The sequence below is a fragment of the Plasmodium gonderi genome, assembly GCF_002157705.1.
Source record: "Plasmodium gonderi DNA, contig: Chr10, whole genome shotgun sequence".
Lineage (NCBI taxonomy): Eukaryota > Apicomplexa > Aconoidasida > Haemosporida > Plasmodiidae > Plasmodium > Plasmodium gonderi.
In genome coordinates, this window is record NW_021628935.1 from 782,865 (window position 1) to 808,022 (window position 25,158).

Here is a 25,158-nt window from a genome sequence, read left to right on the forward strand (position 1 = left end):
TTCAGGTTTTGAACATGAACAAGATTTATCAGTTTTTTTAATTCTTTTCAGTTTTTTTAATTCTTTTCAGTTTTTTTAATTCTTTTCAGTTTTTTTAATTCTTTTCAGTTTTTTTAATTCTTTTCAGTTTTTTTAATTCTTTTCAGTTTTTTTAATTCTTTTCAGTTTTTTTAATTCTTTTCAGTTTTTTTAATTCTTTTCAGTTTTTTTAATTCTTTTCAGTTTTTTTTAGTCCTTTTCAGTCCCTTTCATCACTTTTGTTTTTTTCCGAATGGAATTCCCCCCATGAGAAGACGTTCGCAGTGCCAGCCTGAACGTCCTGTGAATCAAAACATGAAAGATAAAAAAAAATAACATGTCATTGTACGAACTTGTGATTCCCCTTTTCCATTTTGTCACGTAAACAAATTTTAAAAAAAACAAAACAAGTTCATAGGGGGTAATGTAAATGTTGTAATAATCGAGAAAACTCATGTAATTCTTCCGGGCATGAACATATTTTCTTCTCAGTCGAGATAATGCAATTTTAATTTCACTCCTTCGTTTTATGTATATGTGAGAATCTCCCCTTTTCTGTTGCACTAATTCGTTGTGTTCCTCTACGTCCGAAAGGATTTGCTTTATGCAGTTTCCATTTTTTCCATCCTCATTAGTGTTTTTTTTTTTTTTTTTTTCAAATTGCACACAAGTGGAAGTGGAAGAATTTGTTCTGACTTGTTCAGAATTTTCTAGTTCCAGTTGTTTCAGTTTTTCATTAAGTTCTTGTAATATTTTGTTCTTCTTCTTGTTCTTCTCGTTCTCGTTCTCGTTCTCATTTGTATGAACAGGTAAGGGGTATTTTCTTTCTCCCTTTTTTTTCCTTTTAACTAAACGTTGGTGATTGCAAGCTTTCCGTTTCGTGCATTTGAAAAAGTTTACCAGAAAACTTTTTTTCCCCCTTTTTAATATCATTATATACCGTATCCTATGATTTTTTAAGCGACATTTGTCAATTTTTTTTCTTTTCTTTTGTTGGACTAGACACGGTTGAGTAGAAGGGGGCTCATTTATTAAATGCAGATTTAGAGTGTTCAGCGTTTTGGAAAAGATCGATAAAACTTCAAAGAATGGTAAACAGAACATTTGTGAGAATTTTTTTAAAACCTTTTTCTTTTTATTATCTTTTTTGCCTGATCTGTTCATACGATTAATTTTTTTTTTTTTTTTTTTTTTTTTTTTGTATGTGCGCATAAAATGGCTAGCTGTGTGTGCAATATGATTATCATTGTTTATGTAATTTTTTTTCCCTTCAGCATTTTTGTTTTCGAGTTTAGATTTTATGTATACCTCATTTGAAGAGTTATTATTACTTTCCACCGTTTCTCCTTTTGTTTTTTCTTCCTTTTTTTGGGTTGTTTCCCTAAGTGAGTTTTCCATGCATGTGCTGACATTATCCGAAACGCTTTCTTTATTTTTACCTGCACAAGTCAGGATGTTTATGTATTTCCACTTTTCCGACTTCATTTTCCACCATCTCCTGCGGGCTTTATAGTTGCACTGATTGTCGTGGTAGTGATAGTCGTAGTGGTATTTATAGTCGTAGTAGTGATTGCAATGGTACGAAGCCAAATTGATACTCGTTAACTTCGTCCTCATTGTTTTATCCCTTTTCGTCAACCTCAACTTAAAAAGAAATTTTAGCACATCCCTTAACTGTATGGACATATTTAATTTTGTGCTGAAGAGTGAAAACTTTTTTCCCCTTGATTTAAACACTAAAAAGTAAAAAATGAAGTAGTAGACATAGTTCTTTAGTATGTTTGTTAGTTCCTTGTAGCCTTGTTCCACGCTTGTAAATTTGCTTCTCCCACTGTTTCTGCTTTTCTCTTTGACAGTAGAATGGCACTTTATTTTATTTTTTTTATTCAATCTGTTTGATGTGACATAATCGTAGAAGCATATGGCACAGTTGGGGTAATTATTCTCCGCTATGTTTTTTTTTTTCTTTTTATTGAAATTCTTTTCTTCTTGGCGATTTTTTCTCATTTCTCTTTTGTCAACCACAGATGGGATTATAAAGTGATGGTGATGATGCATTTCACTAGTCTTACTGACGTTCTTCTCATTTGTTGTATTTTTATTGTCCTCTCTGTTTTTATCACAATTTTGAGAAGAGTGTTTCACCATTTCTCTGTTATAAAACCATTTATTTTTTATTTTACTTTTATTTGGAGCATTTTTGATATTATGCGTGCGTAGCCCGGGTTTCTCCTCGTCCTCATCCCATAAATATCTTTTTAACTTTTTGAATAAGATAACTAATGTTTGACCTTTGCTTCCAGAACTATGCATATGTAATGATACACTGACTAGTGTACGTACAAAACAGTTAAAAGGAATTTTTCGTTTCTCATCGTGTATGTTATATCTGTTTAAGGTTAATAGTGTGATGAGTTTATTCAACTGGGTCCTACTACAACAATTACTTGGGGTGGTGCCACAGGTGGTTTCCTCCTCTTCTGGGCTAAATAATTTCTCTTCCTTGAGAGCATTCAACTCATTTTCCGAATCTGGATTCATCAGCTTTGCATCAACATCTGCACTACTGAGATTCTCCTTACCCTTTGTGGAAGGTGTACGATGTGGAACTCCCCACATCTTGTTCATACGATAGAAAACATATAACATCGGGATGGAAGAAAGGAAGAGACTAAACAAGACATAGTAAAGATAACTATTACCTTTTTTTTCTTTATTTCTAGACAGAAAAAGAAGAATTTTTTTTAAAATAAATTTTATGTCCTTCATATGGCAACATGATTGTTTCATCCAGTAGTATTTGTAAAATTTCGCAAAATTATTTAGTAGTACTAAACTTTTGTTGAAAATTATATGCATCATGAGATTATGTGTATCTTTAGATAAAGAACACGTAGAAGTAGCTACTTCATCAAAAGTACAAACCTTCTGATCATGTGCATAATTTTTTTCATCTACATTTCCACTGATATTATGTCTAGTATGAAATAATTTAACATGTTCCGTTTCATCGTTTTTTTTTATATTTTTGTTATGACTACCTTCGGATATATAATGAATGATATTGTACATTCTGCTCCATTTGCTTTCTTTCACATCAGGTGATAATTTAAAAAAAAAATGTTCATTTAAAAAATTACTTGATTTGAAAAAAGTTTTTACCATTTCTTTTTCACTTAGGGTGAAATTATCTACACAGATATAATTCTGGAAAAACAAATTAGAAAAGACATTTTCCTGAAAAATAGATGTATCATCACTTACAAGCTTATTCAGAGAACTCAAAGTAAAGTTGTTATTTATAATATTCGCATCGTAAAACATATTCCAGAGATTTTTCAATTTGAAGCTATCTACATTTGTGTTGTTATCCTCAACACCATCATGGATTTTTTTTTTTCTACTTGTACTTCCCACATGGATATACCTTTTTTTCCTCCCTTTTCGTCTGTAGAGGTCATAAATGTTTACAAGAAATTTAAAATGGTCATACACAATTTTGTAAAAATGTTCAATCTCCTTATTTGTAAGGCTATAGGAAGTTTTTAGAATCCCCAGGTTAATAACATTACACAAAGAATTCGTGTACATGTGATTAATTTTGAACGTCTTGTTAAGTTCTTGCTCTGATATAACTTCATCATTCTGATACATACATTTTAAAATTATACCATTTGATTTTATTCTGTATAGTAACCCATGTTTTTTATCATTTTTCCATGTTCCCACATATTTATCACCACATCTAAAATAGAAAACACCGAACCCGTTTTTTTCTCCCCTTTCCCAATATCCGGAATATTTATCGCAATCTTCATTTTCATGAATCGTTTTCCTTTTTCTCTCTTCAGTGGAAAACCAGATATATGTTCCATATCCATGCATCTCATCGTTTTTCCACTCTCCAATGTATTCATTCAGAATTTTCTTATCAACCAAAATGTAATTTCTGGAATCTCTATTTTCACTGCATATCCTTTTTCCTCCTGCAACATGAGTTATAATCCGTCTTATCTTTCTCATCTCATTCGTGTCTTTTCTGAACCAGAACATTTTTCCGAATCCACATTTTTTGTTCTTTTCCCAGAATCCATAGTAAGCAGAATTTGTATAATATTGAACCCCATAGAAATGTCTTTTGTCTTGTACCCACCATCCTTCATATGTTGGTAAATGACACCTTTGTGAATTGAATCTTATTGACAAAACTCCATATCCATTACGCTTGTTCCTTACCCACATGCCATTGTATCTGATTTCTCTGACCTGGTCAATATAATCATCATCATAATGTGAACATTTGGTGAAAAAGAAAGTGCTACTCCCCTTTCCGTTTCTTTCCCAATTTTTTATATGCCCTTGATATAAAAATTTGTCTGAAATTATTTTTCCATAGCCATCTATTTTTCTGCCTTTAAAATTTCCTATATATGTTTCATTTGCTTTAATTATACACGTATTTTTCGTGAGTTCTGGGCATTTGTACTTGTCTAATTTCATAGTTCCATTGATTATGTAGCTATTCATTCGGATGTTTTTAAACTGAAGTATGTCTGGGTGTTTTATTTCTACAGAGGAATTGCCCATGCACTGTTCTTTTTCACGTTCTCCATTTTTCTGAAAAATTTTTAGCCAATATGTAGACTCCTCCCACAGGTGCTCATTTGACTCATTCGATTGTCTCTCCTGCTTCTTCTGCTTCCTTTTCCGTTTGTGAACTCGCTCCGTGATGAGAAAAGAAGGGTTGTCAAGCGGATTCATTGTGATGCACTTTTTCCAATTAATTGCGATTATTTGCATGCACAGGGAAATGCCAAAAATGTTAAAAAATGTCAAAATTGTCAAAAATGTTAAAAAATGTCAAAATCGTCAAAAATGTCAAAATTGTCAAAAATGTTAAAAAATGTCAAAATTGTCAAAAACACGTTTAGTGCACAAAATTATTTGTCCACTTCGACCCCTAGGGGGGCGGGTTCTCTACTAAAAAAAAAAAAAAAAAACACGCAAAAAGCATTCAAACAGATGCAAGCACGAGAAGAGATATAAACACCTGAACTTATGTGCGCCTTCTGTCCAACGTACACGAAAAATTTTCCTCTGAGTGACGTCCTCTCCATCTTGTGAAATAATACACCGATAAGTGATGATATGGTGGAGTGGAAGCTGGGCAGAAAAAGAGAGACATTTAAAAGATGAGAAGTTGTAATTCCATTCATGGATATGCATACCTTCAAGTCGCGTTTTTTTTTTTTTTTTTTTTTTTTTTTTCAAGGCCAAAAATGCACATTTACATATAGCACAGGTATGGGTTCATCATTTGGCTTTAATTAAACATGTGCATTGCGTGTGTGTGTGTGTAGGGAAAACATATTTGTATGAGAAAAATTGAAAATTCCATTTCTGAACTAACATATAGTTAAGATAGGGAAGGGCATGGAAGAAATGTTTTTATCCATATGTGCGAAATTGTTCTTTTGGGATGACACGGGAACACAAAAAAGAAATAAAAGAGTTCATGTTTCCATGTTACTCTCCCTTTTTTTTTTTTTTTTTTTTTTTTTTTTTTTTAGTTAACTGTATATGAGTTTGTAGCGTATCCATTTTTCACCCCTTATGTAGAACCATATAGAATTACGTAAATTATTAAAACACTGTAACAGAACTTATTTCCTGTTTGGATCTTATTGTATTCCATTGTGATGCAATAAAAAAAGGTGTCTTATCTGATTGGAGCCCCTATTTTTTTTTTTTTTTTTTCCACCCCTTCCGCTTAGCAGTAGCATAATAATTGTCCATTCACGAGTTTGCAAATTAGCTAGTTCACAAATTAACGAATTTACAAACTCAGGCGAACGTTACATTTTTCTTTTTTTTCTCCCTCACTTGTACTTTTGTTGTATAGAATTCTCCTAATTTGTGGATGTTTTATTATGTTTCTTCTTCCGTTGTTAAAGTATCTTTTTTATTTTTTTTTTTTCTCTTTTTTTTGCCTCCCACGTGTTGCGATATATTTATATTATGTTCACTCATTCTGCTATAGTTTATGTCATGCAATTATTTAACGTTTGGAATGAGATTGACAAGTTCAGAAAATCCTAAATTTTCCAATCGGCATAAAAGGAAGAAAAATATGACTTTCTCTTCATACGAGATAGAGATGTCGTATTTTAATACATTCTTTTCTTCTCTTTAACACAAATGGGTTATCCATATTTGTGTTGTTACTTTATGATTTTTTTTTTTTTTTTTCTTTTCCCTTTCCCTCACTAATTTTCTTCTCTTTTGACTTGTTAGTGTTTATTTTTTTTTTTTTTTTTTTTTTTTTTTGGTTTCCCACTATTTTTCGGCTTTTTTTTCTTATCATTTTTATTTTCTTCCCCTTTTTCACAAACGTGTTTGCACCATTTGAAGGTTACATCAAACATGTTTATAATGTTCCTCTTCTAAGCTGCATGATATGCAACTTTATTTTTGAAAATGTTCTAAACCCAGTTATTTATATATCAGCTTGGCTATATGTATAAATGTATACATATACATGTATCAGAATTCTTGTTTGCTTGTATTTTGCTTATCATTTTCACTAACCACCACTGAGGATAAGAAAGGGGATATCTATGATGTTACACAGCATGTGTTGAATATTTTTGCACTACTAAGTGTTATTTTTGTTTTTTATTTATTTGTTTATTTATTTATTTATTTATTTTTTTTTTTTTTTTTGCTTCTCATAATTCTTCTGTGTTGCAGAATTCCCTTTTTTTGTAAATCAACATGGAGAATCTGAAACATAAATACATAGTTCCAACTTTGCAGTTTTAGTGTCACATCACGCACAGGGGTAGTATTCACGTGGTGGTTTATTTTTTTTTTTATTCACCCATCTTGTTTCTACATTTTTTTTTTTTATGTTTCATCTTATAGTATATATAAATGCACATTTTCTCAAATATCTAGTTAGATGTGGGATGGGTAGGATAAGGTAAAACTACCATTCTAATTTATCAAGAGATTTGTCTGTTCGTTGGATTGTCTGTTTTGCACTTCATTCATTGGTTTGTCTGTTTTGCTCTTCATTCATTGTTTTGTCTGTTTTGCTCTTCATTCATTGGTTTGTCTGTTTTGCTCTTCATTCATTGTTTTGTCTGTTTTGCTCTTCATTCATTGGTTTGTCTGTTTTGCTCTTCATTCATTGGTTTGTCTGTTCCACTGTTTGTTTTGCATTGCTTTGATTTTTTTTTTTTTTTTTTTTTTCCCCCACTTTTCCCACTCATAATCCCTGTGTAAGAAACAATGGACGACCTGAAAAAAAGAGTGGTAAGTTTTTAAGGTATCAACAGTGGGTGGTTCGTCAGCATTGAGACGGATGAAAATTATCAGAAGTACGAGAGGCAAAAAAAAATAAAAAATAAAAAAATGTAACATTGATGTGCCATACAAGTATTGCATTGTCTTTGGCCTCTCTCAACCGTGTACCATGAGAAAAACAAAGTGGAGTATACATACGTATGCAGATGTACGCACGTGCATACCTATATACGTGCACCCATTTATGTATACCGATTGAATAGAACTTCCTAATAGCATTTGCTTAACACCCCTCCCACATGTTCTCCTCTTTTAAATAGATGAAATAATTAATTATACTTCATCTTCTTCTTCTTCTTCTTCTTCGCAATCAGGCTTACAAAGCAGTTGATGACTACGTCCAGTCTAACATGACCATAGGACTTGGAACGGGTTCTACCGTTTTCTATGTTCTCGAGAGAATCGAAAAATTAATGAGAAATGGAAAGATAAAGGACGTGGTATGTATTCCCACGAGCATCGACACGGAGATAAAGGTTAAGTCTTAATGGAATACGAGATCACGCGAAGACGTGTATGTATACATATTGGAACAGCAACTGAATCCGCTTCTAAATTTCTAGATATCTATCCCAGATGTACATTTTGTATATCATCTAACGAGTCGACCGTCAAGTTGATTACCTAATTTAGCTGACGTGCGTGCGGACATCCCACACACCCGTTCCATCCACACAAACGCAAGCAAGCACACACACAGAGATGCACATGCACATGCACATATATATATATGTATATATATTTATATGTACCCATCATAGGCGAGAAATTTAGGCATTCCATTAACGACTCTGAAAAAGAATTCCCATATCGATATAGCCATCGATGGGGCGGATGAAATTGACCTGAATTTAAATTTAGTCAAGGGACGAGGTGGGGCCTTAGTTCGTGAAAAGTTGGTTGCCGCTAGTGCATCCGTGTTCATAATTGTAAGTAGACAATTGAGGAGAGATGTTAATATAAACATGAAAACAAATAAACGCACACAATATATATAGGTACACATATGTGTATGCAGATGGAAACAACAAAAAGGAGAAAATAAAACGAAAAAAAATGCTTATTTTTAGATTGTATATATTTTTAGTACTGTATAGTGTGATTATTCCCTCTGCGAGGGGGAGGTGCATTTTCTGCAGCCCTTATGTGTGTATCTTTTTTGCTAATACATCCGCTGGTTGATTTCTCCACCCGTTGATATGCATCCTTCCCTGTTTTCCATTGTTCAGATAGTTGACGAATCCAAACTGTGTGCGAATGGGTTGGGCACAACTGGAGCTGTGCCAATTGAAATACTCTCCTTTGGACATGAGAAAATTATCCAGAATTTGCTAAAAATTTCTGCCCTTGAAAAATGCAGATATAAATTAAGGGAAAAAAATGGGGAAGTGTTCATAACTGATAATAAAAATTACATTGTAGATTTTTATTTTTCGAATCCTATAGAGAATTTGTTGGAAACGTGCAGGAATATAAAGATGGTAAGTTATTTGCACGTCCTTTGAAAACATGTCTAATTTAGCATGTCGAGCAAGCTTTTTTCACAGTTATCCCATTCCTTCCCCTTATAAGTGTACATGTACTTTTTCCGCAAACTCTGTAACTGTACCAAGAAGTATGAGGTCGTAGTGGTAATTGGAGGTGGAAATACCTTTTTGATATCCATATTCACACATTTAATACAATTCACATTCATATATTTTTCTCTACCATTTTAGACTACAGGTGTTGTAGATCACGGAATTTTTCTTGACATGACGAACGTGGCATTGATAAGTAAACACGATGGAACAGTCTTAAAGTTGAATAAAAATGAAGCAAATTGAGATCCAACACATGTTTCGCTATCTTTCCCCACACACACACACACACATACACACCCTAGTTTTTTTTTTTTTTTTTTTTTTTTTTTTAATCCCATCGTAGAAAAATTACCTGAACGTTCATATAAAAAAAATGTAGCAATGGCAGCAATCCGAATTAAAATATTTGGTGAGCTCCATTTTTTTTTTTTTTTTTTTATTAAAAATTAAAGAGAACCTAAAAACGTGGGCATATTTTTTAGTTTTTCGTTATATACATGTTTACATATACATGTTTACATATACATGTTTATATATACATGTTTACGCATTGAGTATGTTTTTTTTTTTTTTTTTTTTTTTTTTTTGAAGCCTGTTAAGGCCCTATACGCTGCTACACCGTGTCCCTTTTTGAAAATGTGTATATACATGTATGCATGAAGAACACACATTTGAAGCCCATGTGGGCATCATCACCCCAAGAGGTGCTAATTATTATTCTCCTATGAACTATTTATTAACACACAGTTGTTCACGATGCATTTCTGTTTATTTTTAAAGGTCTCATTTCACCCCTTTTTATTTATAAATTTCTCAGTTCACCCCTTTTTATTTATAAATTTTTCAGTTCACCACTTGTTTTTTATAAACGTCTCAAAAATAACACCTTTTTATTTTAAATTAAATGTATCCCATGTCTTAACAACTTTTTAACAAATTGATTACTTCCCTATTTTCAGTGCAGTTAATTCACACAAGAATTGACCTGTGTTACCCCTTATGCCACATTCGGTCGTTCTTGCAATTGTGTAAGAAACAGAAATCCGAATTGTTCCTCGAATTTTCCCCCAAATTGTGTCTCGAATTTTGCTCCGAATTTTGCCCTAAATTGTGTCTCGAATTTTGCCTCGAATTTTGCCTAGAATTTTGCCCTAAATTGTGCATAGATTCAACCTCTTCCCTAAAAAATTTGTTGACAAGGATGTACTTGTTTAAAAAAGCCAAAGACTCGATTGTCAACTCTTTGCAGTATGACAAGACATCACCACTTATGAAGTTAAATTATGTTTGCAAGGGAATCCTTCGGGCCACATTTATTGTCTCCTTGGGATTATCCGCATTAACAATGTCAACAATGTATCTCGATCAGAATTTAATCAACAAAAGTGAGCGCAAAAAAAAAAAAAAAAAAAAAAAAAAAATGATCTCTTTGCAATGTTGTGATGTTACCACCAACTCATATGCGTTTATATATATATATATATATATATATATATATATATATATCCTACTTGTATGTGACAGAATCCATTTCTACAGATATAAGTATTTTTTTTACTACAATACTGATACCTCTCGATGATACTCACCTTTTGTTTAATCACACCTTTTCCATTATGCAGATATGGTACAGATACTTGCAGCGACATCGTTACTACTCTCCATGTTATCTTTAACTATTCTTAGAAGAAAAAATGGAACTTATATATTTGCCAAAGTACAGATGTACCCTTTCTCCTTCAAGGATTTGATTGACGTATCATTGACAGCGGGCACTGTCACGATATCGGTTCTTGACATCTTTATGGTATTTCCATATTCACGTGCGTTTGTATGTGTATGCATGTACAGTGTGTATACTTGGGGGGAAATTTTCGTGCCACATTTGTCCTGCTTTGAAAACAATTTCAAACCAAACCAAACACAACCCAAACATAAATCAACATTCCTCTCCTGGCCAGTGTTACCTGTATCTAATTGTGACATTCCTTACCTTTTTAACAGGTAATATTCGAATGTTTCATTTTTTTTTTTTTTTTTTTTTTCTCTTTTTATGACATATATATTTCGGTTTTAATAATAAATACACACAAACACATTGGCATCCTTATTCCAACATGAACACACTTTTTACCTATGCTTCTTTCTTTCTGTCAACACATACTCTAAAGCGCTCTTTTTACTTTATGAGAGCCTAGAAGGTTCTTACATGAATGACAACGAGACTCTTAACCTGTTCAGTAAGGAATTTACAAATGAACATTACACTATCGTATACTACCTATGCAACCAAGAACAATTTTGATGATAATTCACACTTGTGAATGTGCATCTGAAGCAGGAAAAGTTCATATGTTTTGTCTTTATCTTGCTCCGTTTTTATCTAACGCGGTTTGTATCCTATTTTATTTTTGCATAATTTACTTTTGCATATTTTACTTTTGCATATTTTACTTTTGCTTATTTTACTTTTGCTTATTTTTGGCTTTTTTTTAATTTCCCACTTTGTTCAGGCATACAATTTACATCCGTTTCATATATCGGCCTTTACGTGACATCTCAGTTCTGTGCATTTAAATCTATACCATATCACCCGATGGAATATTTGTAAGCATATCGGAGAGGCATACTCACCCGGGAGTTGTCGTGGAGGTGCAAAAGTTTATATGAGGTGCATTGCACACATAAGTAAATACATAAACGCATAAGCAAACATACATGCATGCATATTTACATGCACAACCTCTTCTCACTCCATAAATATCTCAGGGGATATATAATGAAAAACATAATCGAGGACATATTTTGTGTCATTAAAAAGGCTTGTAATTTTATATACTAGTGTGAACAATCATAGGTAACTGTCTACTCTAGGTTATTTTTTTGTTTTTATCCTATTTGGTTCTGTTCCCCTTTCTGAATATTGTTGTTGTAACTATTTTAGAGATTAATTGTTTTATGGATGAATTTTCGGCATGTTAACAACAAGTGCATAAAAAGAAAAAAAAAAAAAAAATTCCCACCTTTTTTTTTTTTTTTTTTTTTTCTTTCTTTTGTATCCACGCACAAATGAAAAGTTACAATTTTTTTTTAAAAAGTTATGTCAACAAAGTTAAGATTATGAAAATGTTTAGTTACTGATGAATAACTACAGAAGAATGGTTCAAAGTTTTGACATGTGTACATGTGTTTACATATACATGACACGGTTTTCAGAGAAAATAGAATTACTTTTATGAGAAAACAAAAAAAAAGGAGGTCATAAAAAAAGGATAAACTTGTGTGTGAATATTTTTGCCTGAGCATGTTCAGATTTTTTTTTTTTTTTTTTTTTTTTTCTTTCTTTTTCTCTCATTTTCTTTTCATTTCTCTTATTTTCTTCTTATTGTTTTGTCTTAATAACCTTTTAAAAAAGAGCGTTACATGAAAAAGATGTAAACACTTAAAAAATAATTGGTCAGTTCCACTGAATGGGGAGGAATATATTAGGAAAATAGTGAAAATACAACATTATGAAAGTTCCACATGGTGTGAGAGTGTTGCATTTTCTCCACAACCTATGAGAACAGGAGCGTTGCTTAATCTTCTAAGTGGGGAAAACTGCGCTTGTGCAGTTTTGTTTCGTACATCATTAGACGGTTGCATTGTTATGTTGCCCATTGTTAGGTTACTCCATTGTTAGGTTACTCCACTGTTAGGTTACTCCACTGTTATGTAGTTCTTTTTGATTTTATTTTTTTTTAAATATCTAAAAGCATTTCGCAGATCTTTAACCTTGTTCCTACTGCCCGTTCGCCGGTTGAAATACCATCCCAGGAGTAAACAAAATTTAGTTCGGGAGTTCTCAAAAATTTAGCGCATGGTGCAATGTGCAAAAAGGAACAAATTGATTGAATCTATTTTAAATGAGTTTCAAATTGACTAGAAATATAATTCTACTTATTTTCACATCAATTCTAAATAAAATTTGAAGAGACACCAAACCTATCCCAAATGGATTCGAATTAAATTCCACATCAAACTCGCAAAAAATAAGAAGTTATTGAAAGGGGTAGAGGGGAGCTTTTTTTCCTAATTTGAAATTTTTTTTTTTTTTTTTTTGAATGATTAAAAGAAAGGTTCATTTATTTTGCTTAAATTACAAATAAAGGAACATGTATAAGTCCTATTTTCACGTATACATTATCATTATTTTAATGCTCATTTATTTTAAATTTCTCATAAAAAGGAAAAAAAAATTTAATTTATATATATATATATATATATTATTTTTTATGGGTATTGATAATAAGAAAAAATTTTAGAAGCCGTGATAGCTCAGTTGGGAGAGCGTCAGACTGAAGATCTGAAGGTCCCTGGTTCGATCCCTGGTCACGGCAAGCTTTTCCTTTTTTATATTTTTATCATATTTTTTTTTAGTGCAAAATTTTGTGCAGAAAATAAGTATACATTATTATTACGTAGTTATTTTTTGCAATTATAATGACAATTTAAATTATGAACATGAAAAGTATATACATATATATGTATATATATATATATATATATATATGTATATGTATGTATACATATATCATTTCAAATAAAACACGTACTGCATATAAATACATAATTTAATTTTATAACAAATAGTAAATGGAAATACCATTTTGCAGTTTAAGGAGAAGCTATATTTTAAGAAGCTCAACAAAAAGGAGCCCTATGCGCATGCGAACAGGGGTGATAATGCAGACGCCCTTTCGACAGTTTGGCGATACCATATGCACACAAGTGAATATATATATATATATATAGAGAGAGAGAGAGGGATGCACACACAGTTACGCGCGTAATTTCCCTCAGAGCCCCATTTGCGACTAATTAATTTTTTTTTTTTTTTTTTTATGAACTCATCTGCTTGGCTATAAACGGATGAGCTAACAAAACTTTGGTAATGGTTTATTTGCATATTCCCTGTTTTGGATTTTTTTTTTTTTTTTTTGGATATTGGCACATGGCAATTATTTTATTTTTTTCAACTCTCACTCTACACTACTCATTTTTACCACGACTCCACCCATATCAGAGAACACCTAAGAAGAAAGGACAAACACACACACACACCCCATGTGGGTACTAAAAAAAAAAAAAATGCTAATTTTTTAATAAAAATATGTTGGCTATGTTTTTACGTCAGGTAAATTAAATGAAACTATGTTAAAGAGACGAAGAAAGAATTCTTCGTGAAGTTAAAGATATACCCCACACCCCATTGTTGTAAAAATTTTTTTTTTTTTTTTTTTTGTTTTTTACACTTTTCTCTTAACAATAGACTTGGTTAGATATGTATATTCACGCCAGCGGAAAATATTTTCCATATTTTCCACTTTATCATTCGCACACTGTCCAAGGCATACAATATTTCGATTTGCCTGAATGAGCAAAGGGGTGTGGAAAATATGGACAGAAGGAACTAAAAAAAAAAAAAGAAAAAAAAAAAAAAAAAAGGAAAAATAAAATAGACATGTTCATAAATATGCGTAATTGATCTTCCCCACTTTTTACACGTAAAACTGAATATGAAATTTTGTCTACACCTGGATGGGATAACCCAATGTGTGCTGATCTCAAACGTAAAAAACTGTGCTCTTTATATTGCCCAAGTTTAGAGTAGCCATGAGGTAACGTTCAAAGCCAAGAGCCAACCCACCATGAGGATTTGAAGAAAAGCGAAAAGAATTGAAGTATTGGTACAAAGTTGAATCGTGGTTTATAAATTTTTGAAAATCCTTTATATAATTCGAAATTGTGAAATTTTTATTGTTCATTTTCACATACGATGAGAAGAAGGAATTCCAGTTTGAATTATGGTGTTTTGAATCATGATGTTGAGGTGAGCCACATGTTTTTAAAACTTTGAATAAAAGGAGAGGTAAGTTATTAATTCGCTGGCTTCCTGAAATAATTTCTATTCCTTTGTAAATAAAATCAAAACTATTTGTAAATCGAAGGTCATACATATTATGTGCTGTGTAGTATGGTCTGAGATGCCATGGATATTGATCTATTATGAAAATATCAATGTCAAAATTTTTCTTTAAAAATTTATATAAAAAATTTAATTCTTCATTTGTAAAGTCGGCATAATGAAGGTACTTTTCCTTTATCTTTTTATTTTCTGAACTTTCGCTTAGGTATATTTTATCTTTTCTTTCTACATTCTCGTTAAGTACGTTCAAAAGAGAATTCTTGCATTGCACACGCTCATTTCTAATCTCTCCTCCTTCGCCTTCTCCTAAGATTTCTTTATCCCACTGACCTCTTTCATTTGATGTGACATATTCTTTGTTTTGTTCTCCCTTACAACATTCTTCGCTCTTCCATCCGTTCTCTTGCACATTACAAAATGTGTTCACTTTGTTCAGTTGATTATGTACCGTTTCATGTAAACGCTGGGAGGGAGTCTCTACTCTGGTATCCTCATCATACAAGCGATTGAAGAATAATAGTAACTTTTTGTAAAATTCATCTCGGTTAAAGGTGTTTAAGAAAGAGTAGACATCGAAGGGGCCTTTTCCCCGATCCATTTTTGTTAGCGTCTCTCCTGTTTCATCTGTAAATTGGTCATTTCTTTTATTGTGGATGCTTCCCCTTATATTGCCACACATTTTTCCCTGGGAGTGGTGAACTTTATACATACTCTCTATTTTTTTATAAAAATACACATTGTGTGGTTTTTCACTCGGGACTACTTCAAATGTTATTTTTTTTTTTAATTGATCTTTTTCTTCATTGGTAAGAAGTTTTACATATTTCTCTGGGTTGTCATTGTGTATGGAATTCAACTGACTTTGCTTTTTCTTCATCTTCCATGTTTGATCCACATTCTCAAGATGTACGTCAGAGACACAAGGATCAGTAATTTCATTTTCAGAGTGCTGGTAATACTTATTGAGTATGTCTCTAGCATCACAGAAGGAAAGAACAAATGGAATGTCGGGAAATTTGCTTGGTTCAAAATGGTTTCCTCTACCATGTTGTAGTGAACTTATCAGATTTAGTTCCGCTGAAAAGACCTCATTTATATAATCATTTAATCGATGCAAGATATTATACATATACATAATTATTTCATAGTAATTATCATATATAACTTGTTCTATATCCAATGAAACAAACTCATTTAGATGCCTCGACGTATGGAATTTCTCATTCCTATATGAATAGTTCATCTCGTAGATACGTTCAAAATCAGAATTTATTAGCATCTGTTTGTAGAATTGAGGGCTCTGTGCCAATATCAAATTTTCTCCTTCGATTTTGTAACAACTGGATCCTCCTTCGGACCCATTCAGCTGGCTGTTCAGTTCGCCTGCGTGCTCATTCACCACGTCGAAATTTTTTGCTGTGTCGAAATTTTTTGCTGTGTCGAAATCTTTTGCTGCGTCGAAATTTTTTGCCCCGTTCAAGGAATTAATAGAAGTCTTTACTTTACCAAGTTCAACAAACTTCGATGTAAATACTTCCGTGTACCGATCACGCTGCAGCATGTCCTTCAATTTGTGCGAAATTTTGCTTTTCACTTCGAATATTAAGTGGTTAATAGCATTTCTGTTGTGCAGACTCGGGTTCTGCAACTTGAGGATTACTTTGTTTGTGTTAACTTTTGAGGGGTTCTGTCTTCCGCTCGGACCCACCCCACATCTATTCGGAGTTCTGTCATCGCTACCCATACTGGCGACACTACCCATACTGGCGGCACTACCTGTTCCCGTTCGGTGGGTCATCCAACAAGGCCTGCTATCATTCACCATCAAAGGCACAGAATCAAAAGATTCAGAAAGACAAGACACACTGGTTACAAGTATTTCTATACATTTTTCATTGTAAATACTTTCTAAAAAGGGTAAAGTGCATTTGGTCAAATTTCCATGTACTTTTACATGACCAACAATATCGACAATGCTTTCGTTCCTTAAATTTTTTATATACTTGTATATATGATCACCCTCCCTTGTATTATTTTTTTTCTTTTCATACACACAGGTAATGTATACTCCTCTGTTTTGTCTTATTTTAAGAAAAATTCTCTTCGATTCCTTCACTCTTTGTTCTACTCTTCCTCTAATGAGAGTGTACTTTTTATCGATAACAGTTTTCTTCTTTTGGTTTTCTCTTATCTTGTCACTTTCATATGTGTAAAACTTGTCTTTTTGTGTTTCTATATTCCTCACAATATCTTCATATGTTGAATAATTCATTGATCGAGTTGCTGTTCCATAGAAAAATGACAAATCTCCATTTTTGGCAAGGTGCACTAAATATGGTTCCCTCACGTGATCTTCCAAATGCTTATCCTCATTGTTGTCGTAACTTGGAGTGGTGCAGTACCCATTGCTATAGTCTAGCTTAGTACTATCACTATTGAATTTCGTTTCTTCATTATCTTTGTTTAGATTTGAGAAAAGAATAAAATGGTTACTGCTTTCTCTGCAGGGGTCTACAACACGTTTGGAAATGCTGAAAACAAATTTGTTTATTTTTTTCCCTCTTATGCTGTACCTAGAGGCTTTGCTCCTATGGCACGATCTAATGAATGGTAAACTAGTCAAACGGGGCGAAACATTATTCCCTATGAGACCACTGAACTGACTTGTCCTTTTTTTGCATATCCTTAGAGAAGGAAGATTATTGTTAAAATACTTTCTTGAGAAAATTTTTGCTGGTTTGCTGACATGCGTTCGAGTTTTTCTTTTTATGTCATCTTCACTTAATGTTAAATTCCCCTTTTGTTTGTAAATGTGACCATGGATGATTATCTGGAAGTACGGTACTACTATGAATATGTGCCATGAGAAAAGTATTCCTTTCGCAAATCTCATTTTAGCACATGGCTCTTTTTTATTTTATTTTATTTTTTTTTTTCCATATCTTTTACTTCACCATTTTGATATATTTACCCTCTTCTATTCACTGTGTTACAACATAACAGCAGTTTTTTTTGAACACCTCAGTTTCGGAGAGGAAGCACTTGTAGAGATTACATTTGTATCGGTGGTATCGGGAAAATATCAAAAATGGAAACCACTCTATATTTTCATTAAAAAGAGGCGAGAAAAATTCAGAAAAAAAGGGGCAAGAAAAATTGCAGAAAAAGAGAGGCAAGAAAAATTGCAGAAAAAGAGAGGCAAGAAAAATTCAGAAAAAAAGAGCCGAAAAAAGTGCAGTTAGAAACGGGTCAGACGTGTGAATTTTTTTATTTGCAATTTGGAAAAGTGAACTTAGTTGCTAACCACAGAGTCCTAGGAAAATCCATCCTTTTAACACAACACTTCTCTGGCCCGCAAAGATAAAAGAAAAAGTTGTACAGTTTTTACATTTTTTTTCCTTCCCCACGTGAGGAGAGACTGCTGTATGGATCAAAATGAACGTCTGCAGAGATCAATTTTTTCAGCGCAAAAAAGGGCATATATATATATATATATATATACATACATATATGTACATATCTTGTAGATCATTTTGCAACGTATTTTTTCAAGCTCTTTTCGTCGTGTGCCATATACACATGAGATCGTTTCTGCATCAAAAAGGGGCTGTTATTACAGTATGCACATACACCACCTATGCACGCACAGAGTCCATATATACATACACGTCTGGCTATGTGTGAAGACATATAATGTATATGTGGCTCCCATTTTCCAAAAAAGAAAAAAAAAAAATTACATTTTTCTGTGTGTACTCAAAAGGTTACATAAAAGAGGGAGAGAGGGAATCATCATCTGTTGTTTACCGTTGACATGGACGAGGCCAAATAGCACGGTTCAGGAAAAAAAAAAAAAAAAAAAAAAAAAAAAAAAAAAAAAAAAAAACTCACACATATATACACGCATACACGCATGCATACACACATAAATAATCAGACGAATAACAAATAACGTAAAAGTAAAAAACACAAGGTAAACCTGCTTGGACCCAGGCACCAGGGGTCGGGCAAGAAGCATGGATGCGTTCAAGTGCCTTAAACCTGGAGTAGAGGAAAAAAAACATATCTCTACCCGCCTTTGCAGAGGCACAAATACATGCATACTTTTTCGAAAAAAACATCATTCAAGTTCATTCGAATTAGTACTAACTGAAGTGGTGAATGTCAACAAATCTGTGTATGGTTGAAATGACATGCAAGTGTTACCATACCCCACACCTACCCTTCCTTCTATACAACGGGAATATTTCCCATAAAGTTCAAAAAAAGGAAAAGCCAAAAGTCTCGATTATTCACGAGGCAGAGGAAGAACTTCCTAAAGGGTGCATGACAACTGGGGTGCTTGGTTTTCATATTGTGCACACTCAATTTAGTGTTAAAGGGAGAAAAGAAAAGAATGAGAAAAATGTCATATTTGTTTTGTTGTATTAATTTCTTCAATTTCTTATAAATATCTCCATACAGATGACATATGTTGGAGATGATACTTCTGGTCAATTTTAGAGTACCATGGTTGACAAAAACAAACTGAGGTTGTCTTCTCTCATCTTCTTGATCAGCTTCATGTTTGTTTTGAATAGTATCAATGTAATGCTGAGGATCCCCCACCTGGTCAGAGTACTGCTTACTTAGGATCTCATCAAAGATTTGCCATAAATAATGCACAATTGCAACAGTGTTGCAATTCTTGATGAAGTAGAGAAGCAAATCCGAAAACTCAAACCATATAACATCATTCAAGTAACCAGTGTCTAATTGGGTACTTTCCAAATGTTGCGTATTCGCATGCGTGTAAATTGTATCGTTTTTGTTTTTTCCATATTTGGATTCACTGAAATTTTCAACATGCATTAAATTGTGATAAAAATCTGAATTTATTTTTTTTTTTATTTCATTGACATCAAATAAATATGGTGCATACTGGGTTCTACTATTTTCTCTGCACTTGACCAAATAATTCATATTTTCATTTAATAAGATATAAAAGAAAGTTGTGTAATTATGCCAGAAATAGTTATTTAAATAATGTAACATATTTTTACAATCATATTGAATAACATTAAAAAAAAACAAACTATATTTCCCTTGAGAATAATAAAGTTTAAAATTGTTAATCTCGTCATTTTTTACTTTCGTGTACATGCTTATTTCTTTGTGTATATTCTCAAGTGTTGGATTCCATTTTTCATGATATGATGGGGGATATGAACACTTATATATAACCTCATGATTCTCTTTGATATTTAAGCAATTTTCTTTAAAGTACAACATAAAATTGTTTATATGTAAATTTATAATTTTCTTTTTTTCTCCTATACTCTTTTTGGATATATCATGCAGAAAATTTATTCGTAGAAAATGTTCATACATTTCTGATAAAGGAAGAGTCATTGCTTTGGTTTCTTCTTCAGCTTCATTCTCATATGTAATACCTTTCATGATGTAGTGTAAATAACTAAAATATGATAAAAACATATTGTAAATATATAAATTTTCTTCACTAAACTCTCTATAAGCAGTAACAAGTGGATCACAATAATCTTCTTTATTCTTCTTTCCACCAGGGATATTTAATTCTCCTTTTCTCTCTAATCCTCCATCAGGTTTCATAATTGGTTCTTTTCCTTGTTTTTTCAAAGGGTCATATCCCAACAATATTTTCACATTGATGTTATTTTTATTTGTTCTCTTGTTAACATTATTTTCTGGATTCTCTTCTACATCTGTCTTGATAATTAAATATCCTGCCGCTTTATAATTCTCCTTTGTCTTATCAAACATCTTCAAGCTTATTGATGAACTCTCCTCTTGGGAATTTTTCTTCGCAGGCCCTTCTTTTTCGAAGCACCTCTGTTGGTTAGTCGGGGCACGCGTCGAGCCACCATTCTGAGGGCACTTATGACGGCCACTATGACCTGCACTATGACCTGCACTATGACCTGCACTATGACCTGCACTATGACCTGCACTATGACATGCACTATGACCTGCACTATGACATGCACTATGACCTGCACTATGACATGCACTATGACTTGCACTATGACATGCACTATGACCTGCACTATGACCTGCACTATGACTTGCACTATGACATGCACTATGACTTGCACTATGACATGCACTATGACCTGCACTATGACCTGCACTATGACATGCACTATGACTTGCACTATGACATGCACTATGACCTCCACTATGACCTCCACTTGAGGGGCCATCCAAGTCTCGCTCTTGAGCAAAGCTGCTAACACAGTGGTCTTTACCATCACATTTCCTTTGTCCCTCCGTGTGATTACTCACTTTTAATGAGAAAATTTTCTCTGTTGATTTCATTTTGCATCCGTGACGGGGTCTATCAGATTTATAGGAGCAGGGAACAGCAGTACCTATTGTACCAAAATTCCTCGGTATGCATCTATACTGTTTTAAAGACTTAATCCTTTTGGGATGACCCATATTATTCCTGACATATTCTTTCTTGTTAATTATTTTACTTCCATTTTGAAATTTATTTCTACTCCAAAAGGAGCTAATTGAATTTATATACCCGTTGGCATGTTCTCGCATTTTTTTCGAGTTCATTTTTTTGTAATTAATATTGCACACGGGGGATATGTTCCTAATTTTTATGCCCTTCATGCAGATTGGAACATTTCGAACGCCGTTCAAGCTGCACAGAGGCGGAGTCCCAGGAATTAAATTATTGCTATTGTTATACATTAGTGTTTTTTTTTTTTTTTTTTTATTTTTAGAACCGTTCCGTCAACACACTACTGTGTCTACGTGAGGGGGATATATCTTGTTATAAGGATGGTATTGTGTTAATATATTTTTGCCTGAACATGTGCATGTATTTATGGGAACACATTTATGAACACATACTAGGACGCGGACATCTTTTGCAAGAAACAGTCCCAGTATGCCATAATCAAAAATCCTAAAAGCTGTGTATCACTGCAAGTTTAATGTTACTCCACTACCTGAATGCACAAAGTTAACTGCTCTCCTTTGGTCATATTGGATAGAATTGGCATCACAATTTGGTTGATCTACTTTTTACGTTTACATAAATTAAGTACATGAATGGATGAATAACGAAGTGTCATTTAATTAAGGAAACAAAAAAAGGGAGAAGCATAAGCATATGCATATACATGTACATGTACATATATAATGGGTTTTTAATAGAAACCATACATTCAGGTAAAATAAAAAGAATATGTGGACTTGTGTCCCTTCCACAGAACAGTTTTCTTCATACAATTTTGAAAAGTGGAAGAATTGTTGAGGATCACAATTTCAAGCATATTTTATATACAAAATAGAGCATTTACATATAGGTATGTATTTCTATACATTTTGTCAACTACTAACGCTGCAAGGCGGTAATATGTACATTTCCCTCGAGAAAAAAACCCAGCTTTTAACGGAAAAATTAAAAAAATAAAACAAAATAAAATAAGGAAATAATAAAATAAATTAAAATAAGGAAATAGTAAAAAAAAAAAAAAAAAAAAAAATACAGAAAATCATCACGCCTATGCTGAGTTTTTTTTTTCCCCCCTTATTTTTAGAGGATGTTTAAAACTACTACACTTCAGTAATATCATTATCTCAAAATTTTTCTAATGTTGTTTTACTTTTCAAATTGGTTTTATGAAAACGGGGTTGCAGCTTAGAATTATGTAAGCTCACCTGAACAGTCATATAAAAAAAAAAAATACCATGGTTGCATATGTGAAAACTACTTGTTGCATATGTGAAAACTACTTGTTGCATATGTGAAAACTACTTGTTGCATATGTGAAAACTACTTGTTGCATATGTAAGAATTATTTGCTGTATTTGTAAAAACTACTTGTTGCATAAGTTTTACAGTCGCACAATTTATATTTTCTGGACTTTGTGCACGCAAACAATGTTCTTACGAGTATTATATATGTAACCCGGTAATTTTGTAAAAAAAATTGCTATTAAAAAAAAGGCGTTAAAAAAAAAAAAAATCTTAAAAAAGAAACCATTATTTCCCAACACAATTAGAACAAAAGGTATTATTTTCTTATACCAATAAATTGTATACATAAAATACATGTGCGAGAAAAAAAAAGAAAAAAAAATCTTATTATATGTATATATACTGTTATTGCAATTTTGGCAAAAAAATAACCTAATCGTTCAGGCATTTTTTTTTTTTTTTTTTTTTTTTTAATTGAAATATATAATAAGCTAAAATGATCACGGGTTTAACTTTTCCTTATTTCCCCAAATTACCTGCACGGGTTTGTGAGATGTTTTTTCCGATATATCAATTATTACGCACAAAATATGGGAAAATATGATGGGTATTCGAAGTGGAGAAATGCTTATCGTGCACAAAATGAAAATATGTATTTTTTTTTTTTTTTGTTCCATTTTGTATTATTGAGGAAAATGTAAGCTTACACAATCAGTGCTTTTATATATCAAAAAAGGAGACAGAAATGAGAAAGGAAAAATTAAATCCCACTTTATATTGGTACCTTTATATATATAAATATATGCATTTATGTATATCTCTTAAAGAATACTGATTTTTTATATTACCCACATATTGCCATCTTACCACCTTGCGTATAACGTTATCGTACACATTATACCCACATGGACTCTCACGCAAGCTTAAAATGATGTAAAATAAGCTAGTTTGAAATTGTTCCTTTTTGCTAAAAAAATATACATAATTTTTTTTTTTGCACCTTCGTGAAGATTACATTTAATGAAGAGGGGTTTGAATGGGCTGAGAAACGCTTCACCTCTTTACATGACGAATTCGAAGTGCACAATTACACGCACATGTCTTTTAGAGTATGCCCACTGCTTCTGCACATGAACATTCTAAGGCATTCCTTTTCTTTATTCGCATATATATATATATATGTATGTGCGATGCAGCTTTGCCGGAAGTATGAACCCTTCCGTATTGCACTTCCCAAGGAACAAATTTTGCCATTACAAACGTGAGTAAAATGTTGGAGCAGTACACTGTGGATGTATTGTCCTCTGCTCACAGATTTTAACAAGCTAAATTAAGGCTGAGCAAATGCATACATTTTGAGTAAAAAAAAAAAAAAAAACTATGTAAAGAAACGAAAGGACGCTATAAAACCAGAAAAAAAAAAAAAAAAGTTACGTCATATGCAACTTCTATGTTTAAAATGCGTCATAAAATCAAATAAACAAATAACGTATGTATGTCTCATTTCGTATCGCAAGTATTTTTGCATGAAATATGTAAATATTTTTTCATTTTTATAAGAGGTTGGGAAAATATATTATGTGGACATACTTTCAGTAGCGCAGTAAATCTCGTAACTTTCATTTAAACGCTGAATGGTTCTACCTTTAATTTCGTTATAGAATTTTTTTCATACAAAACATGTAGTGTCAAATCTCCTCTCCATGTGTATGCAAAATGAAATAAAGAAAAAAAAAAATAAATAAATAAATAAATAAAACAGAATAAAATATTCCTTACACGTTTTATCATTTCATTTATGCGCACAACACGCACTTGTTAAGAAACAACAGACGAAATGGCATAAAAAATTGGACCTTTGGTAATTGTTCTCACATTATTTGCAAAGGATTATATATATACCTCTTTTTACGTAAACATTTTATTTTTCATTTTTTCTGGAAAAGGAAGTTTTGCGTTTGTACAGTTTAGACGAACATTTGGAAAATGTAGGAAACATTTTTTCTATTCTTTCGCATCGTGGGTAGGAGCATGAAAAAAAAAAGAGCCTTAAATTTTGCTTGCAGGCAAGGTAATTTTTTCTAATTTATGGAACTTTTTCAAATTTTACATGAACACAAGGGGGGGAAAAAAAAAAAAAAAAAAAAAAAATACGCACTTTTTAGTTAGCTATCTCCTAAATGTTCGCATTAACTCGCTGGACAAAAGTGAGTGTAACAAATTGGTACATCTCGAATAGAACCAATGAAATCGATGTAATGAACAGATATAACCAATTTGTTCACTTTTTTTTTTTTTCTTTTTTGTTACTGTTGTACATATATTTCTTCCTATTTCTCACTTCCTTGGCCTTGTCAAGTGGTTATCCAATGGACACATGAACATAGTTCGCGAGTAAAAATAACATCTCCTTCCATCACACTTGGTGTAAGTAACACTTACTAACATTTCAGTTTTTAAATAAGGGAAAAGAGCAAAGGATA

General features: G+C 32.4%; 5 protein-coding genes and 1 non-coding gene across 6 annotated transcripts; 3 read left to right on the forward strand and 3 right to left on the reverse strand.

Moving 5' to 3' along the window:
* Window positions 1-228: 228 nt before the first annotated feature.
* PGO_101670 (hypothetical protein, conserved) lies at window positions 229-4,818 on the reverse strand (the record flags this gene model as incomplete). The annotated part of the gene is made up of 1 exon (XM_028688198.1): window positions 229-4,818. One exon carries the CDS (start codon window positions 4,816-4,818, stop codon window positions 229-231), a length of 4,590 nt encoding a protein of 1,529 aa, XP_028543999.1.
* A 2,493-nt stretch (window positions 4,819-7,311) lies between these two features.
* On the forward strand, window positions 7,312-9,212 carry PGO_101680 (ribose 5-phosphate epimerase; the record flags this gene model as incomplete). Its single annotated transcript, XM_028688199.1, has 5 exons — window positions 7,312-7,335; window positions 7,701-7,862; window positions 8,148-8,315; window positions 8,616-8,867; window positions 9,105-9,212. The coding sequence occupies 5 exons, from the start codon at window positions 7,312-7,314 to the stop codon at window positions 9,210-9,212; spliced, it is 714 nt and encodes a 237-aa protein (XP_028544000.1).
* Window positions 9,213-10,170: 958 nt separating this feature from the next.
* PGO_101690 (hypothetical protein, conserved) lies at window positions 10,171-11,811 on the forward strand (the record flags this gene model as incomplete). Its single annotated transcript, XM_028688200.1, has 6 exons — window positions 10,171-10,354; window positions 10,592-10,776; window positions 10,931-10,973; window positions 11,141-11,209; window positions 11,483-11,576; window positions 11,739-11,811. The coding sequence occupies 6 exons, from the start codon at window positions 10,171-10,173 to the stop codon at window positions 11,809-11,811; spliced, it is 648 nt and encodes a 215-aa protein (XP_028544001.1).
* Window positions 11,812-13,275: 1,464 nt separating this feature from the next.
* Window positions 13,276-13,348, forward strand: PGO_101700. Its single transcript has one exon. It is a non-coding gene; the product is annotated as a tRNA-Phe (tRNA).
* Window positions 13,349-14,575: 1,227 nt separating this feature from the next.
* On the reverse strand, window positions 14,576-17,830 carry PGO_101710 (aspartate--tRNA ligase; the record flags this gene model as incomplete). The annotated part of the gene is made up of 1 exon (XM_028688201.1): window positions 14,576-17,830. The coding sequence occupies one exon, from the start codon at window positions 17,828-17,830 to the stop codon at window positions 14,576-14,578; it is 3,255 nt and encodes a 1,084-aa protein (XP_028544002.1).
* Window positions 17,831-19,167: 1,337 nt separating this feature from the next.
* On the reverse strand, window positions 19,168-21,660 carry PGO_101720 (hypothetical protein, conserved; the record flags this gene model as incomplete). Its single annotated transcript, XM_028688202.1, has 1 exon — window positions 19,168-21,660. One exon carries the CDS (start codon window positions 21,658-21,660, stop codon window positions 19,168-19,170), a length of 2,493 nt encoding a protein of 830 aa, XP_028544003.1.
* Window positions 21,661-25,158: the final 3,498 nt, after the last annotated feature.